At 39.1% G+C, this 16,767-nt stretch overlaps 1 protein-coding gene across 1 annotated transcript in view; it reads right to left on the reverse strand.

Moving 5' to 3' along the window:
- GPM6A (glycoprotein M6A) overlaps positions 1-16,767 on the reverse strand; it is a 500,686-nt gene that overhangs the window by 23,806 nt on the left and 460,113 nt on the right. The window contains exons 5-6 of the mRNA XM_053703846.1: positions 5,718-5,794; positions 4,058-4,123 (exon numbers count right to left, since the gene is read on the reverse strand). Coding sequence (XP_053559821.1) covers positions 4,058-4,123; positions 5,718-5,794 — 143 coding nt within the window. The remainder of the gene's footprint in view (positions 1-4,057; positions 4,124-5,717; positions 5,795-16,767) is intronic.

Below are 16,767 nucleotides of genomic sequence, written 5' to 3' on the forward strand. Positions count from 1 at the left end.
TGGTCTTAGCACCGCTAGAAGGGACCCTAGTACCTTTGTGAAAATCCTTGGAGCAGTGGCTAATCCGAACGGAAGTGCCACGAACTGGTAATGCTTGTCCAGGAATGCGAACCTTAGGAACCGATGATGTTCCTTGTGGATAGGAATATGTAGATACGCATCCTTTAAATCCACCGTGGTCATGAATTGACCTTCCTGGATGGAAGGAAGAATTGTTCGAATGGTTTCCATTTTGAACGATGGAACCTTGAGAAACTTGTTTAGGATCTTGAGATCTAAGATTGGTCTGAACGTTCCCTCTTTTTTGGGAACTACGAACAGATTGGAGTAGAACCCCATCCCTTGTTCTCCTAATGGAACAGGATGAATCACTCCCATTTTTAACAGGTCTTCTACACAATGTAAGAATGCCTGTTTTTTTATGTGGTCTGAAGACAATTGAGACCTGTGGAACCTCCCCCTTGGGGGAAGCCCTTTGAATTCCAGAAGATAACCTAGGGAGACTATTTCTAGCGCCCAAGGATCCAGAACATCTCTTGCCCAAGCCTGAGCGAAGAGAGAGAGTCTGCCCCCCACCAGATCCGGTCCCGGATCGGGGGCCAACATCTCATGCTGTCTTGGTAGCAGTGGCAGGTTTCTTGGCCTGCTTTCCCTTGTTCCAGCCTTGCATTGGTCTCCAGGCTGGCTTGGCTTGAGAGGTATTACCCTCTTGCTTAGAGGACGTAGCACTTGGGGCTGGTCCGTTTCTACGAAAGGGACGAAAATTAGGTTTATTTTTGGCCTTGAAAGACCTATCCTGAGGAAGGGCGTGGCCCTTGCCCCCAGTGATATCAGAGATAATCTCTTTCAAGTCAGGGCCAAACAGCGTTTTCCCCTTGAAAGGAATGTTAAGCAATTTGTTCTTGGAAGACGCATCCGCTGACCAAGATTTTAACCAAAGCGCTCTGCGCGCCACAATAGCAAACCCAGAATTTTTCGCCGCTAACCTAGCCAATTGCAAAGTGGCGTCTAGGGTGAAAGAATTAGCCAATTTAAGAGCACGGATTCTGTCCATAATCTCCTCATAAGAAGGAGAATTACTAGTGATCGCCTTTTCTAGCTCACCGAACCAGAAACACGCGGCTGTAGTGACAGGGACAATGCATGAAATTGGTTGTAGAAGGTAACCTTGCTGAACAAACATCTTTTTAAGCAAACCTTCTAATTTTTTATCCATAGGATCTTTGAAAGCACAACTATCTTCTATGGGTATAGTGGTGCGTTTGTTTAGAGTAGAAACCGCCCCCTCGACCTTGGGGACTGTCTGCCATAAGTCCTTTCTGGGGTCGACCATAGGAAACAATTTTTTAAATATGGGGGGAGGGACGAAAGGTATACCGGGCCTTTCCCATTCTTTATTTACAATGTCCGCCACCCGCTTGGGTATAGGAAAAGCTTCGGGGGGCCCCGGGACCTCTAGGAACTTGTCCATTTTACATAGTTTCTCTGGGATGACCAAATTCTCACAATCATCCAGAGTGGATAACACCTCCTTAAGCAGAGCGCGGAGATGTTCCAACTTAAATTTAAATGTAATCACATCAGGTTCAGCTTGTTGAGAAATTTTCCCTGAATCTGAAATTTCTCCCTCAGACAAAACCTCCCTGGCCCCCTCAGACTGGTGTAGGGGCCCTTCAGAAACAATATCATCAACGTCCTCATGCTCTTCAGTATTTTCTAAAACAGAGCAGTCGCGCTTTCGCTGATAAGTGGGCATTTTGGCTAAAATGTTTTTGATAGAATTATCCATTACAGCCGTTAATTGTTGCATAGTAAGGAGTATTGGCGTGCTAGATGTACTAGGGGCCTCTTGTGTGGGCAAGACTGGTGTAGACGAAGGAGGGGATGATGCAGTACCATGCTTACTCCCCTCACTTGAGGAATCATCTTGGGCATCATTTTCTCTAAATTTTGTGTCACATAAATCACATCTATTTAAATGAGAAGGGACCTTGGCTTCCCCACATTCAGAACACAGTCTATCTGGCAGTTCAGACATGTTAAACAGGCATAAACTTGATAACAAAGTACAAAAAACGTTTTAAAATAAAACCGTTACTGTCACTTTAAATTTTAAACTGAACACACTTTATTACTGCAATTGCGAAAAAGTATGAAGGAATTGTTCAAAATTCACCAAAATTTCACCACAGTGTCTTAAAGCCTTAAAAGTATTGCACACCAAATTTGGAAGCTTTAACCCTTAAAATAACGGAACCGGAGCCGTTTTTATATTTAACCCCTTTACAGTCCCTGGTATCTGCTTTGCTGAGACCCAACCAAGCCCAAAGGGGAATACGATACCAAATGACGCCTTCAGAAAGTCTTTTCTATGTATCAGAGCTCCTCACACATGCATCTGCATGTCATGCTTCTCAAAAACAAGTGCGCAATACAGGCGCGAAAATGAGACTCTGCCTATGATTAGGGAAAGCCCCTAGAGAATAAAGTGTCCAATACAGTGCCTGCCGGTTATTTTACAAAATTCCCAAGATTAAAATAATTCCTCAAGGCTATGGAGTATAAAATATGTTTATATATAAATCGATTTAGCCCAGAAAATGTCTACAGTCTTAAAAAGCCCTTGTGAAGCCCTTATTTACTGTCTGTAATAAAATGGCTTACCGGATCCCATAGGGAAAATGACAGCTTCCAGCATTACATCGTCTTGTTAGAATGTGTCATACCTCAAGCAGCAAAAGTCTGCTCACTGTTCCCCCAACTGAAGTTAATTCCTCTCAACAGTCCTGTGTGGAACAGCCATCGATTTTAGTAACGGTTGCTAAAATCATTTTCCTCTTACAAACAGAAATCTTCATCTCTTTTCTGTTTCAGAGTAAATAGTACATACCAGCACTATTTTAAAATAACAAACTCTTGATTGAATAATAAAAACTACAGTTAAACACTAAAAAACTCTAAGCCATCTCCGTGGAGATGTTGCCTGTACAACAGCAAAGAGAATGACTGGGGAAGGCGGAGCCTAGGAGGGATCATGTGACCAGCTTTGCTGGGCTCTTTGCCATTTCCTGTTGGGGAAGAGAATATCCCACAAGTAAGGATGACGCCGTGGACCGGACACACCTATGTTGGAGAAATTGCAACTCATTTTCTGTTTAAATTGCAAGATGGTGCATAGGGACAAAAATTATTAATTGTATCTTCTGATTTTCAATTATAAATAGTTACTGAAAACTCTAGATAGAAAATCCTGCATTTTGGTGTTTTGGGATGTGAACTGATGCTAAATGTGAGACAACAAAGTTTGGGTTTGAAATAATTAGGAAATAATGACTCTCATGCTGCTGTCTATTTGCCCTAGAAAATAATACATGTACAATGGACTGCAATTTTATTTTATTTTTTGCTTTTCAGATGGTGGGGTTTTCCTAAAGTATGATATTTCTGCAAACTCAAAGTAAAATTATTTTCTGAAAAAGCTAGGTCTATCAGACCCCTCCCCCAGAAGAAAAACAAGGTAAAATTTGTATGGGTACCTTACAGAAAAGGTTAATAATTATATGTAAAGGCAATGAGAGTCAAACAACTAAAAACAGTGCTAGCGCATGGGTGTGAAAATGGCTCAGCAGCGAAAAGGGCTAATTACGCATAATTAAACCTTTTATAAAAAAAAAAATCTCAAGTGTTTACTGTTCCTTTAAAATGTAAGACTGTGTATGTCACCTTCTACAGTTATAATTTTTTGTTATTTTATGAACAAAATAATTTAGCTGTTGTACTTTGTGATTGGCTCTTACATCAAAGAATCACCAATTGTTTTTATGGAAAATACTTGTATAATCTTTTACACATTTTCGTTAAAATTCTTATAATTGGGTATTAAGTATACATTTTAGCTGTGATAGAGATAACATTAAAAAATACCATATTTAAAATGCAAAACCATCTGTTCCTGTACATCTGGCAAAAAAATAAAAATGTCTGCTAACACGATAATTACAAGAAAATAATGTTATTCCATTAACTTCTCATTAACCTAACAATCGTGAAGGCTTACCATAGCAATAACTGCAGCTCCAGCTCCAGCAAGTGCCACAATAAACAGATGGAATGTCATGTTCAGCTGGAGAGGAACAAAAATAGCATTAACACACTAAAATGACATGTAATCCAGAACCAGAGACATTAACTAAGGTGCTTACACCTAAATCAAATGAACCATTGCTACTATTAATAATAAGGGCATTTTATTAAAGGGACAGTCTAGACCCAATACTTATACTTTATTATTTACTGTTACATACCAGACAAGCATCTTGCAGCAGGTTCCACATCTATAAGCTTGTAAGAAGTGCATGAAACTTTTAAATAATCATTGTTTGCAAACAGCATAAAATGTCTGCCAAGCTCCACCCACAGCTTTCTTCCTGTCCAGTTAGCTGTCCAGTTTTCTTTTATGACAGTTTAGCAGTGCACGTTTAATATTTGTCAGTTAGCTATTTTAAATTGCAATTTAACAAATCAGCATGTGCAAGTATAAAAAACTTATTTAAGAGTCTATTGTGATTAGTGGGTGGAGCTTGACAGCCATTTTTGGCTCATAAGAAAAGATAAATATTTCATGTACTTCTTATAAGCTTATAGATGTAGGACCAGTTGCTGGATGCCTCTCTGGTATCTAGCAATAAATCATCAAAATGATGTATTGGGTCTAGACTGTCCCTTTGATTATTCCCATACATGACCAATCAGTTGAACTGTTTAAAATTAACAAACTATAACATTTAGTATAAATGCTTCTAACACTAACCATAAAAAAAACTTAAATGGTGCTGCTTATAAAAATAAATACATTTTATTTTTTTGGGAACCCAAATAAGCACATTGTATTAAAATAATTAATATGATGCACTATCTTGCTTTTTTTTATTTTTAGTTGTTGTTTTTGTGCTACAGTAACTGGGATATACAAAAAAATGGAATAACTGTAAGGCAATAAACTCCACACAGGACTTAAATGAAAGTACAATTAAGTAAAAATAAAAGATTGTAATAACATTGTAATTCAATAGTTGCTTTGGTTTTACTTTATTAATTATTTATATATTTTACTTTATGCATCATCTGTTGTAGCTCAATTAAAGAAGTATTTATTTTTATTAGAAATGCATAAATTATCATTTTTAATTATTATTCCAGGGATTACAAATCTTTTAAATCCATAAGAAACAATAGTTTGTTCTAACTATCGGACCTCCTTCAATGAGTTACAAGCCACACAGCCAACGCATTTTGTGTTCTAATGACTGTACTAAATTTAAAAACTCTTATTGCTGTTTAATAAATATGAACGCCTCCTATGTTGTTATTTTTTAATAATCTGAACTTAAAATGTTTAGTAATAGTGTTTCAGTACAATTTACATTTTTCTCAGTTTAATGCATGAGCAGGCTTTTGACACATACTCAATCACACAAGTGAGACCAGTATTCTCTACATGGAACTCAAAGCTAATAGTATAGTTGGGTGTTGGATGAACCAAAACACCCAAATGTGGGATTTGCAGAAGAAATTCCTGGACCCATTTCTACGTTTTCATTATTTAGAGATTAAAATAAAATCTATGACAGTTCTATGACATGCTCTTGTTACTCTATAATTGAATAGTTACAGTAGACAACTCTCTTTAAAAGAGACTTTCAAGGATTTTGTCTCACCTCTGTAGATTCACACATCCGGAGGAAATTTTCAGATGCAGTACATAATTTCTTCTCTTCTCCGATAGTCACAAGCCCTACAATAAAATAAATGATAAAATATGTTGAAGTCAAAACATTATATGGAATTATTTCTCTAAACATTTATGAAAGACAAACTGTAAACATAATAATATTATTTAGTAGTCTTTAGGGGCCAAGCCCAGTAAGTATAGTTCCACATTGTTCCCAACACTTTGTGGGGGGCGGACGGGACGATTAAACAATGACACTTAAATAAAGCTTAAAGGGACACTCTACTCCAGATTTTTTTATTGTTCAAAAAGATAGATAATCCCTTTATTACCCATCCATTCCCCAGTTTTGCATAAGAAACATGGTTATATTAATATATTATTGGTTATATTAATATACTATTTAGCTCTGTGATTACCTTGCATCTAAGCCTATGTAGACTGCCCCCTTATTTCAGTTTTATTGTCCAACTTGCATTCTAGCCAATGAGTGCTGGCTCATAAATAACTCCACGAGAGTGAGCACAATGTTGTCTGTATGGCACACATGAACTAGCGCTGTCTAGCTGTGAAAACTGTCAAAATACACTGAGAAATTACAGGAAAGGAGAAAAAACATAATTTATGTAAGAACTTACCTGATAAATTCATTTCTTTCATATTAACAAGAGTCCATGAGCTAGTGACGTATGGGATATACATTCCTACCAGGAGGGGCAAAGTTTCCCAAACCTTAAAATGCCTATAAATACACCCCTCACCACACCCACAAATCAGTTTAACGAATAGCCAAGAAGTGGGGTGATAAGAAAAAAAAAAGTGCGAAGCATATAAAATAAGGAATTGGAATAATTGTGCTTTATACAAAAAAATCATAACCACCACAAAAAAGGGTGGGCCTCATGGACTCTTGTTAATATGAAAGAAATGAATTTATCAGGTAAGTTCTTACATAAATTATGTTTTCTTTCATGTAATTAACAAGAGTCCATGAGCTAGTGACGTATGGGATAATGAATACCCAAGATGTGGATCTTTCCACACAAGAGTCACTAGAGAGGGAGGGATAAAATAAAGACAGCCAATTCCTGCTGAAAATAATCCACACCCAAAATAAAGTTTAATGAAAAACATAAGCAGAAGATTCAAACCGAAACCACTGCCTGAAGTACCTTTCTACCAAAAACTGCTTCAGAAGAAGAGAATACATCAAAATGGTAGAATTTAGTAAAAGTATGCAAAGAGGACCAAGTCGCTGCTTTGCAAATCTGATCAACTGAAGCTTCATTCCTAAACGCCCAGGAAGTAGAAACTGACCTAGTAGAATGAGCTGTAATCCTCTGAGGCGGAGTCTTACCCGATTTAACATAGGCAAGATGAATTAAAGATTTCAACCAGGATGCCAAAGAAATGGCAGAAGCTTTCTGGCCTTTTCTAGAACCAGAAAAGATGACAAATAGACTATAAGTCTTTCGGAAAGATTTAGTAGCTTCAACATAATATTTCAAAGCTCTAACAACATCCAAAGAATGTAACGATTTCTCCTTAGAATTCTTAGGATTAGGACATAATGAAGGAACCACGATTTCTCTACTAATGTTGTTGGAATTCACAACCTTAGGTAAAAATTCAAAAGAAGTTCGCAACACCGCCTTATCCTGATGAAAATCAAAAAAGGAGACTCACAAGAAAGAGCAGATAATTCAGAAACTCTTCTGGCAGAAGAGATGGCCAAAAGGAACAAAACTTTCCAAGAAAGCAATTTAATGTCCAATGAATGCATAGGTTCAAACGGAGGAGCTTGAAGAGCTCCCAGAACCAAATTCAAACTCCATGGAGGAGAAATTGACTTAATGACAGGTTTTATACGAACCAAAGCTTGTACAAAACAATGAATATCAGGAAGAATAGCAATCTTTCTGTGAAAAAGAACAGAAAGAGCAGAGATTTGTCCTTTCAAGGAACTTGCGGACAAACCCTTATCTAAACCATCCTGAAGAAATTGTAATATTCTCGGAATTCTAAAAGAATACCAAGAAAAATGATGAGTAAGACACCAAGAAATATAAGTCTTCCAGACTCTATAATATATCTCTCTAGATACAGATTTACGAGCCTGTAACATAGTATCAATCACAGAGTCAGAGAAACCTCTTTGACTAAGAATCAAGCGTTCAATCTCCATACCTTTAAATTTAAGGATTTCAGATCCGGATGGAAAAAAGGACCTTGCGACAGAAGGTCTGGTCTTAACGGAAGAGTCCATGGTTGGCAAGATGCCATCCGGACAAGATCCGCATACCAAAACCTGTGAGGCCATGCCGGAGCTATTAGCAGAACAAACGAGCATTCCCTCAGAATCTTGGAGATTACTCTTGGAAGAAGAACTAGAGGCGGAAAGATATAGGCAGGATGATACTTCCAAGGAAGTGATAATGCATCCACTGCCTCCGCCTGAGGATCCCGGGATCTGGACAGATACCTGGGAAGTTTCTTGTTTAGATGAGAGGCCATCAGATCTATCTCTGGAAGCCCCCACATTTGAACAATCTGAAGAAATACCTCTGGGTGAAGAGACCATTCGCCCGGATGCAACGTTTGGCGACTGAGATAATCCGCTTCCCAATTGTCTACACCTGGGATATGAACCGCAGAGATTAGACAGGAGCTGGATTCCGCCCAAACCAAAATTCGAGATACTTCTTTCATAGCCAGAGGACTGTGAGTCCCTCCTTGATGATTGATGTATGCCACAGTTGTGACATTGTCTGTCTGAAAACAAATGAACGATTCTCTCTTCAGAAGAGGCCAAAACTGAAGGGCTCTGAAAATTGCACGGAGTTCCAAAATATTGATCGGTAATCTCACCTCCTGAGATTCCCAAACTCCCTGTGCCGTCAGAGATCCCCACACAGCTCCCCAACCTGTGAGACTTGCATCTGTTGAAATTACAGTCCAGGTCGGAAGAACAAAAGAAGCCCCCTGAATTAAACGATGGTGATCTGTCCACCACGTTAGAGAGTGTCGAACAATCGGTTTTAAAGATATTAATTGATATATCTTCGTGTAATCCCTGCACCATTGGTTCAGCATACAGAGCTGAAGAGGTCGCATGTGAAAACGAGCAAAGGGGATCGCGTCCGATGCAGCAGTCATAAGACCTAGAATTTCCATGCATAAGGCTACCGAAGGGAATGATTGAGACTGAAGGTTTCGACAAGCTGTAATCAATTTTAGACGTCTCTTGTCTGTTAAAGACAGAGTCATGGACACTGAATCTATCTGGAAACCCAGAAAGGTTACCCTTGTTTGAGGAATCAAAGAACTTTTTGGTAAATTGATCCTCCAACCATGATCTTGAAGAAACAACACAAGTCGATTCGTATGAGACTCTGCTAAATGTAAAGACTGAGCAAGTACCAAGATATCGTCCAAATAAGGAAATACCACAATACCCTGTTCTCTGATTACAGACAGAAGGGCACCGAGAATCTTTGTGAAAATTCTTGGAGCTGTAGCAAGGCCAAACGGTAGAGCCACAAATTGGTAATGCTTGTCTAGAAAAGAGAATCTCAGGAACTGAAAATGATCTGGATGAATCGGAATATGCAGATATGCATCCTGTAAATCTATTGTGGACATATAATTCCCTTGCTGAACAAAAGGCAATATAGTCCTTACAGTTACCATCTTGAACGTTGGTATCCTTACATAACGATTCAATAATTTTAGATCCAGAACTGGTCTGAAGGAATTCTCCTTCTTTGGTACAATGAAGAGATTTGAATAAAACCCCATCCCCTGTTCCGGAACTGGAACTGGTATAATTACTCCAGCCAACTCTAGATCTGAAACACAATTCAGAAATGCTTGAGCTTTCACTGGATTTACTGGGACACGGGAAAGAAAAAATCTCTTTGCAGGAGGTCTCATCTTGAAACCAATTCTGTACCCTTCTGAAACAATGCTCTGAATCCAAAGATTGTGAACAGAATTGATCCAAATTTCTTTGAAAAAACGTAACCTGCCCCCTACCAGCTGAACTGGAATGAGGGCCGTACCTTCATGTGAACTTAGAAGCAGGCTTTGCCTTTCTAGCAGGCTTGGATTTATTCCAGACTGGAGATGGTTTCCAAACTGAAACTGCTCCTGAGGACGAAGGATCAGGCTTTGTTCTTTGTTGAAACGAAAGGAACGAAAACGATTGTTAGCCCTGTTTTTACCTTTAGATTTTTTATCCTGTGGTAAAAAAGTTCCTTTCCCACCAGTAACAGTTGAAATAATAGAATCCAACTGAGAACCAAATAATTTGTTTCCCTGGAAAGAAATGGAAAGTAGAGTTGATTTAGAAGCCATATCAGCATTCCAAGTCTTAAGCCATAAAGCTCTTCTGGCTAAGATAGCTAGAGACATAAACCTAACATCAACTCTAATAATATCAAAAATGGCATCACAGATAAAATTATTAGCATGCTGAAGAAGAATAATAATATCATGAGAATCACGATTTGCTACTTGTTGCGCTAGGGTTTCCAACCAAAAAGTTGAAGCTGCAGCAACATCAGCCAATGATATAGCAGGTCTAAGAAGATTACCTGAACACAGATAAGCTTTTCTTAGAAAGGATTCAATTTTTCTATCTAAAGGATCCTTAAACGAGGTACCATCTGACGTAGGAATGGTAGTACGTTTAGCAAGGGTAGAAATAGCCCCATCAACTTTAGGGATTTTGTCCCAAAATTCTAACCTGTCAGGCGGAACAGGATATAATTGCTTAAAACGTTTAGAAGGAGTAAATGAATTACCCAATTTATCCCATTCTTTGGAAATCACTGCAGAAATAGCATTAGGAACAGGAAAAACTTCTGGAATAACCGCAGGAGCTTTAAAAACTTTATCCAAACGTATAGAATTAGTATCAAGAGGACTAGAATCCTCTATTTCTAAAGCAATTAGTACTTCTTTAAGTAAAGAGCGAATAAATTCCATCTTAAATAAATATGAAGATTTATCAGCATCAATCTCTGAGATAGAATCCTCTGAACCAGAAGAGTCCAAAGAATCAGAATGATGGTGTTCATTTAAAAATTCATCTGTAGAGAGAGAAGATTTAAAAAACTTTTTACGTTTACTAGAAGGAGAAATAACAGACAAAGCCTTCTTTATGGATTCAGAAACAAAATCTCTTATGTTATCAGGAACATTCTGCACCTTAGATGTTGAGGGAACTGCAACAGGCAATGGTACATTACTAAAGGAAATATTATCTGCTTTAACAAGTTTGTCATGACAATTATTACAAACAACAGCTGGAGGAATAGCTACCAAAAATTTACAGCAGATACACTTAGCTTTGGTAGATCCAGCAGGCAGTGATTTTCCTGTAGTATCTTCTGGCTCAGATGCAACGTGAGACATCTTGCAATATGTAAGAGAAAAAACAACATATAAAGCAAAATAGATCAAATTCCTTATAAGACAGTTTCAGGAATGGGAAAGAATGCCAAATATCAAGCTTCTAGCAACCAGAAGCAAATGAAAAATGAGACTGAAATAATGTGGAGACAAAAGCGACGCCCATTTTTTTAGCGCCAAATAAGACACCCACATTATTTGGCGCCTATATGCTTTTGGCGCCAAAAATGACGCCACATCCGGAACGCCGACATCTTTGGCGCAAAATAACGTCAAAAAATGACGTAACTTCCGGCGACACGTATGACGCCGGAAACGGAAAAGAATTTTTGCGCCAAAAAAGTCCGCGCCAAGAATGACGCAATAAAATGAAGCATTTTCAGCCCCCGCGAGCCTAACAGCCCACAGGGAAAAAAGTCAAATTTTTGAGGTAAGAAAAAATATGATAATTCAATGCATAATCCCAAATATGAAACTGACTGTCTGAAAATAAGGAAAGTTGAACATTCTGAGTCAAGGCAAATAAATGTTTGAATACATATATTTAGAACTTTATAAATAAAGTGCCCAACCATAGCTTAGAGTGTCACAGAAAATAAGACTTACTTACCCCAGGACACTCATCTACATGTTTGTAGAAAGCCAAACCAGTACTGAAACGAGAATCAGTAGAGGTAATGGTAAATATAAGAGTATATCGTCGATCTGAAAAGGGAGGTAAGAGATGAATCTCTACGACCGATAACAGAGAACCTTATGAAATAGACCCCGTAGAAGGAGATCACTGCATTCAATAGGCAATACTCTCTTCACATCCCTCTGACATTCACTGCACGCTGAGAGGAAAACCGGGCTCCAACTTGCTGCGGAGCGCATATCAACGTAGAATCTAGCACAAACTTACTTCACCACCTCCCTTGGAGGCAAAGTTTGTAAAACTGATTTGTGGGTGTGGTGAGGGGTGTATTTATAGGCATTTTAAGGTTTGGGAAACTTTGCCCCTCCTGGTAGGAATGTATATCCCATACGTCACTAGCTCATGGACTCTTGTTAATTACATGAAAGAAAAACAAATAATGAATGTATAACATGCTCTGAGGAAGAAAAAAAAAATCAAGAAAATTAGAATTTTTTGGAGATATTTATGTTTCAAAAATAAAATATTGTAGTGTATGTGGTGTCTACAAATGTACAAACAAGATGGATATACTTACTAACATCATTTAAATGAATATAGATTATTAAGAGCTTTTTAAAAAGACAAGAAAAGTTGACATAAGGAATGCTCTATTGCACTATTGATTGCCTATAATCCTCTCCAGAGTAGCAACGCACTAATGGTCTGCAGCTGAAAATAGCTGCTGAGCAAATCAGGAGGTGGCATATGTGAGCAGCCACTAAGCAACAGCCATGTTGAGATCAGGGTTTGCAATATATTTCCAGTCCATAGCTGACTTATACTAAGTGTTAATACTTTGTAAAGTTAATAATATAGTTATAAGTAAGCAATAGTGGGTGCAATGCATAACAGCATTTTCTTGATGGCACTCATAGCTGACTTCAACTATGTGTTTAACTCCTGTGGGGGTTTAATCTCACAGATAAATTATGCTTACCTGATAATTTAATTTCCATCTGTGGGAGGAGAGTCCACTGCTTCATTCATCACTTGTGGGAAATAAGAACCTGGTCACCATAAAAAGGCAATAACACCCCAGCCAAAGGCTTAGATACCTCCCCCAATCATTCTGCCAAGAGAACAAGGAACAGTAGGAGAAATATCAGGGTATAAATGGTGCCAGAAGATTAAAAATAAATTTACGTCCGCCCCCCGGAGAAATGAAATTATCAGGTAAGCATAATTTATGTTTTCCATCTTAATGGGAGGAAAGTCCACTGCTTCATTCATCACTTGTGGGAACAAATACCCAAGCTCTAGAGGACACTGAATGAAAAAAACAGCAGGGTAAAGGAGGTAGACCCTATACTGAGGGCACCACAGCCTGCAGAACCTTTCTCCCAAAAGGTGCTTCCGCCGAAGAAAAAACGTCAAATTTATAAAATTTTGCAAAAGTATGCAAGGATGTCCAGGTGGCTGCATTACAAATCTGCTCCATGGAAGCCTCATTCTTAAAGGCCCAAGAAGAGGCCACAGCTCTAGTCGAGTGAGCCGTAATCCTCTGAGGAGGCTTGTGTCCCACTGTCTCATTTGCCAGACGGATCACACTCCTCAACCAAAAAGATAGAGAAGTTGCAGAGGCCCTTTGCCCTCTGCGCCTTCCAGAATACACAACAAACAAGGACGACGTCTGTCTGAACTCCTTCATGGCTTGAAGATAAAACTTCAAGGCCCGAACCACATCCAGATTATGAAGTAACATCTCCTTCGAAGAAGAAGGGTTAGAGCACAAGGAAGGAACTACTATTTCCTGAATAATGTTACGACTCAACACTACCTTGGGAAGGAATCCAAAACCAGTGCAAGAACAGCCTTATCAGCATGAAAAACTAAGTAGGGAGGCTCACATTGCAAGGCCGCCAACTCAGAAACTCTGCGTGCCGATGCAATAGCCAACAACAACAGGACCTTCCATGAGAGAATCTTAATGTCAAGGGCATGCATAGGCTCAAACGGAGCCCTCTGCAAAACCTTAAGAACCAAGTTTAAGCTCCAAGGAGGAGTCGGATTCCTGAAGACCAGTCTTATCCTAACCAGAGCCTGAACAAAGGACTGAATGTCAGGAAGCTCTGCAAGTTTCTTATGCAACAGTACAGATAAAGCCGAGATCTGTCCCCTTAGGGAACTGGTGGCAAGACCCTTATCTAGACCGTCCTGAAGAAAGGCCAAAATCCTGGATACCCTGACCTTATGCCATGGGTATCCTCGTTCCTCACACCAGGACACGTAGGTCCTCCACACCTTGTGGTAGATGCATCTAGTGACTGGCTTCCTGGCATAAACGAGAGTGTCAATCACTCTCTCCGAAAATCCTCTCTTGGCTAAGACTAGGCGTTCAATCTCCACGCAGTCAGCCTCAGAGAATCGGGATTTTGATGTTGAAAAGGACCTTGAACTAGCAGATCCTTGCGACAAGGTAACTTCCACGGCGGATGACGACATCACCACTAGATCCGCAAACCACATCCTCCACGTCCACGACGGAGCAATCAGAATAGCTGAAGCTTGCTCCTGCTTGATGCGGGCCACTACTTGATGTAGAAGAGGCAACGGTGGAAATATGTAAATTAGGTTAAAGTCCCAGGGTACCACCAAAGAGTCTATCAGTTCCGCCTGGGTATCCCTGGACCCATATCTGGGTAGCTTGCAAATGAGTCTGGACACCATAAGATCTATTTTCGGCATCCCCTATCTGCTGCAGATCTCTGCAAACATCGTCGGGTGGAGAGACCATTCCCCTGGATGAAATGTCTGTCTGCTCAGAAAATCCGCTTTCCAGTTGTCCACACCCGGAATGTGGATCGTTGAGAGCAAACAATTGTGAGTCTCTGCAAGAAAGAAGGTTCAATGGCACTACCTTATAGTGAAAATGACTACACCCTATGTTCAGTATTTGCTTATTAGCTTGGTCAAAAATAGGGTAGGAGGTGCTGTGTATTAATTATATTTAGGAAGCAAAGAGAATGGATATAGTAGCCATTGTAGAATACACATAAAGCACTCAATGTTGGCATTGGAATCTAATTAATCAAATATATCAGGTATGTGGGTGCCAACCGGGCCAAGATGATTCGCTACATATCAATTTTAAAACATAACTTTTATTGAAAACACAAAAAAACAAGAAGATTAAAATACTGGGATATGCAATTAAAATAAACGGCTAGAAGGGGTTGTAGGATAAAATATCAGCTGTGTACCTACATAAGTGATTATACTATCACATAAACCAGACACAGTGTGTCTATACTGGTATCAGTGTGTTTGGTGTAAACATAGATATTATGTAACAATAGTTGTTTTTGGGTAAATATCCCGTAAAGGTAACTATGTTACCTCTGGTTAACATGATATATTCGATTGAAGATACTTAAAGGGATATCCACCAGCGTCTCATAAGGCTTATATTTGCCTTAACAGTTTCACTAGTTGGCTTACAAGCAGGTGAATCTTATTTTTGATTAAAGGTTAGCGTAATTCACTATTTTTGCCATCTTACATACTCTATTTAGTATAGATATATGAATCAAATAATGGCACGCTGTGCTGGAAAGGGTTAAAATCTATTTCATTCCTAAATTTGGTTGAGCATTCATATGCTTGCACAGTGTAATTTCTTGTATAGCTTTACCGTCAAGATACACACTATAATAGTGTGTTGTAACATAAATACATATGAGCTGTGGCGTCCCACAATTTGGGTTAAGAATTTTATCCTAGCATTGCCATTATAAGTGTAAAGTCTAAGATAAATGACTGCTAATTAAGCCAGATATTATAGGTTAATCAATGCTCTGGTATTCATAGTGATTTACCAATAGTAACATAATCATATCACAAGCTGTTATCTTTAACAGTGTCGCTGGTTAGCTTTAAAGTAGATTAATTTGGTTTGTGGTAGCGTAATTATCTATTTTGGCTATCTCACATATTCAGTTTAGTATAGATACATAAGTCACAAACGAAAGTACTGTGCTGCAAGAGTTAGGATCTATTTTATCCCCAAACTTAATTGAGCATTCATATGCTAGCACAGTGTCATCGCTTGTGTAGTTTCACAATTAACACACACGCTATAGTGGGGTGTGTGAATTCAAAAATACATGTGAGCTGTAGCGTCCCATGGTTTAAAGCTAAGAGCAGTATCCTAGCATTACATGCCCCATCTTAAGCGAGAGGGAATTGGTGAGAAGTCTGGGAGCTCCTGTGTTTGTTAGGGCTCGCTTAAGATAGGGGTTGATTGTTAAGGCAAATATAAGACTGACTCAATCGTTTATTTTAATTGCACATCCCAGTATTTTAATCTTCTTGTTTTTTTGCGTTTTTCAATAAAAGTTATGTTTTAAAATTGATATGTAGCGAATCATCTTGGCCCGGTTGGCACCCACATACCTGATATATTTGATTCATCTGATTCCAATGCCTACATTGAGTGCTTTATGTGTATTCTAGAATGGCTACTATATCCATTCTCTTTGCTTCCTAAATTGTGAGACTCTGCCCATTCCAGAATCCGAGATACTTTCTTCATCGCTAGGGAGCTTCTCATCCCCCCTGGTGGTTTATGTAAGCCACCGAGGTAATGTTGTCCGATTGGAATCTGATGAATTGGGATGACCCCAGAGGGGGCCAAGCCCTCAGAGCGTTAAATATCACTCAAAGTTCCAAAATATTTATAGGTAGACTTGATTCCTCTTGAGTCCATCTGCCTTGTGCCTTTCTGGCACCCCAAACAGCTCCCCATCCTGATAGACTCGCATCTGTGGTTACAATCTCCCAGGATGGTCTCAGGAAGGATGTCCCCTGAAACAACTGCCCCGGTCGGATCCACCAAGACAGGGACTCCCTCACCGGTCTATGCAGAGATATCTGCTGGGACAAATCTGAATGATCGCCGTTCAATTGTCTCAATATGTACAGCTGAAGAGGTCTGAGATGGAAC

Source organism: Bombina bombina, chromosome 2 (assembly GCF_027579735.1).
Source record: "Bombina bombina isolate aBomBom1 chromosome 2, aBomBom1.pri, whole genome shotgun sequence".
Lineage (NCBI taxonomy): Eukaryota > Metazoa > Chordata > Amphibia > Anura > Bombinatoridae > Bombina > Bombina bombina.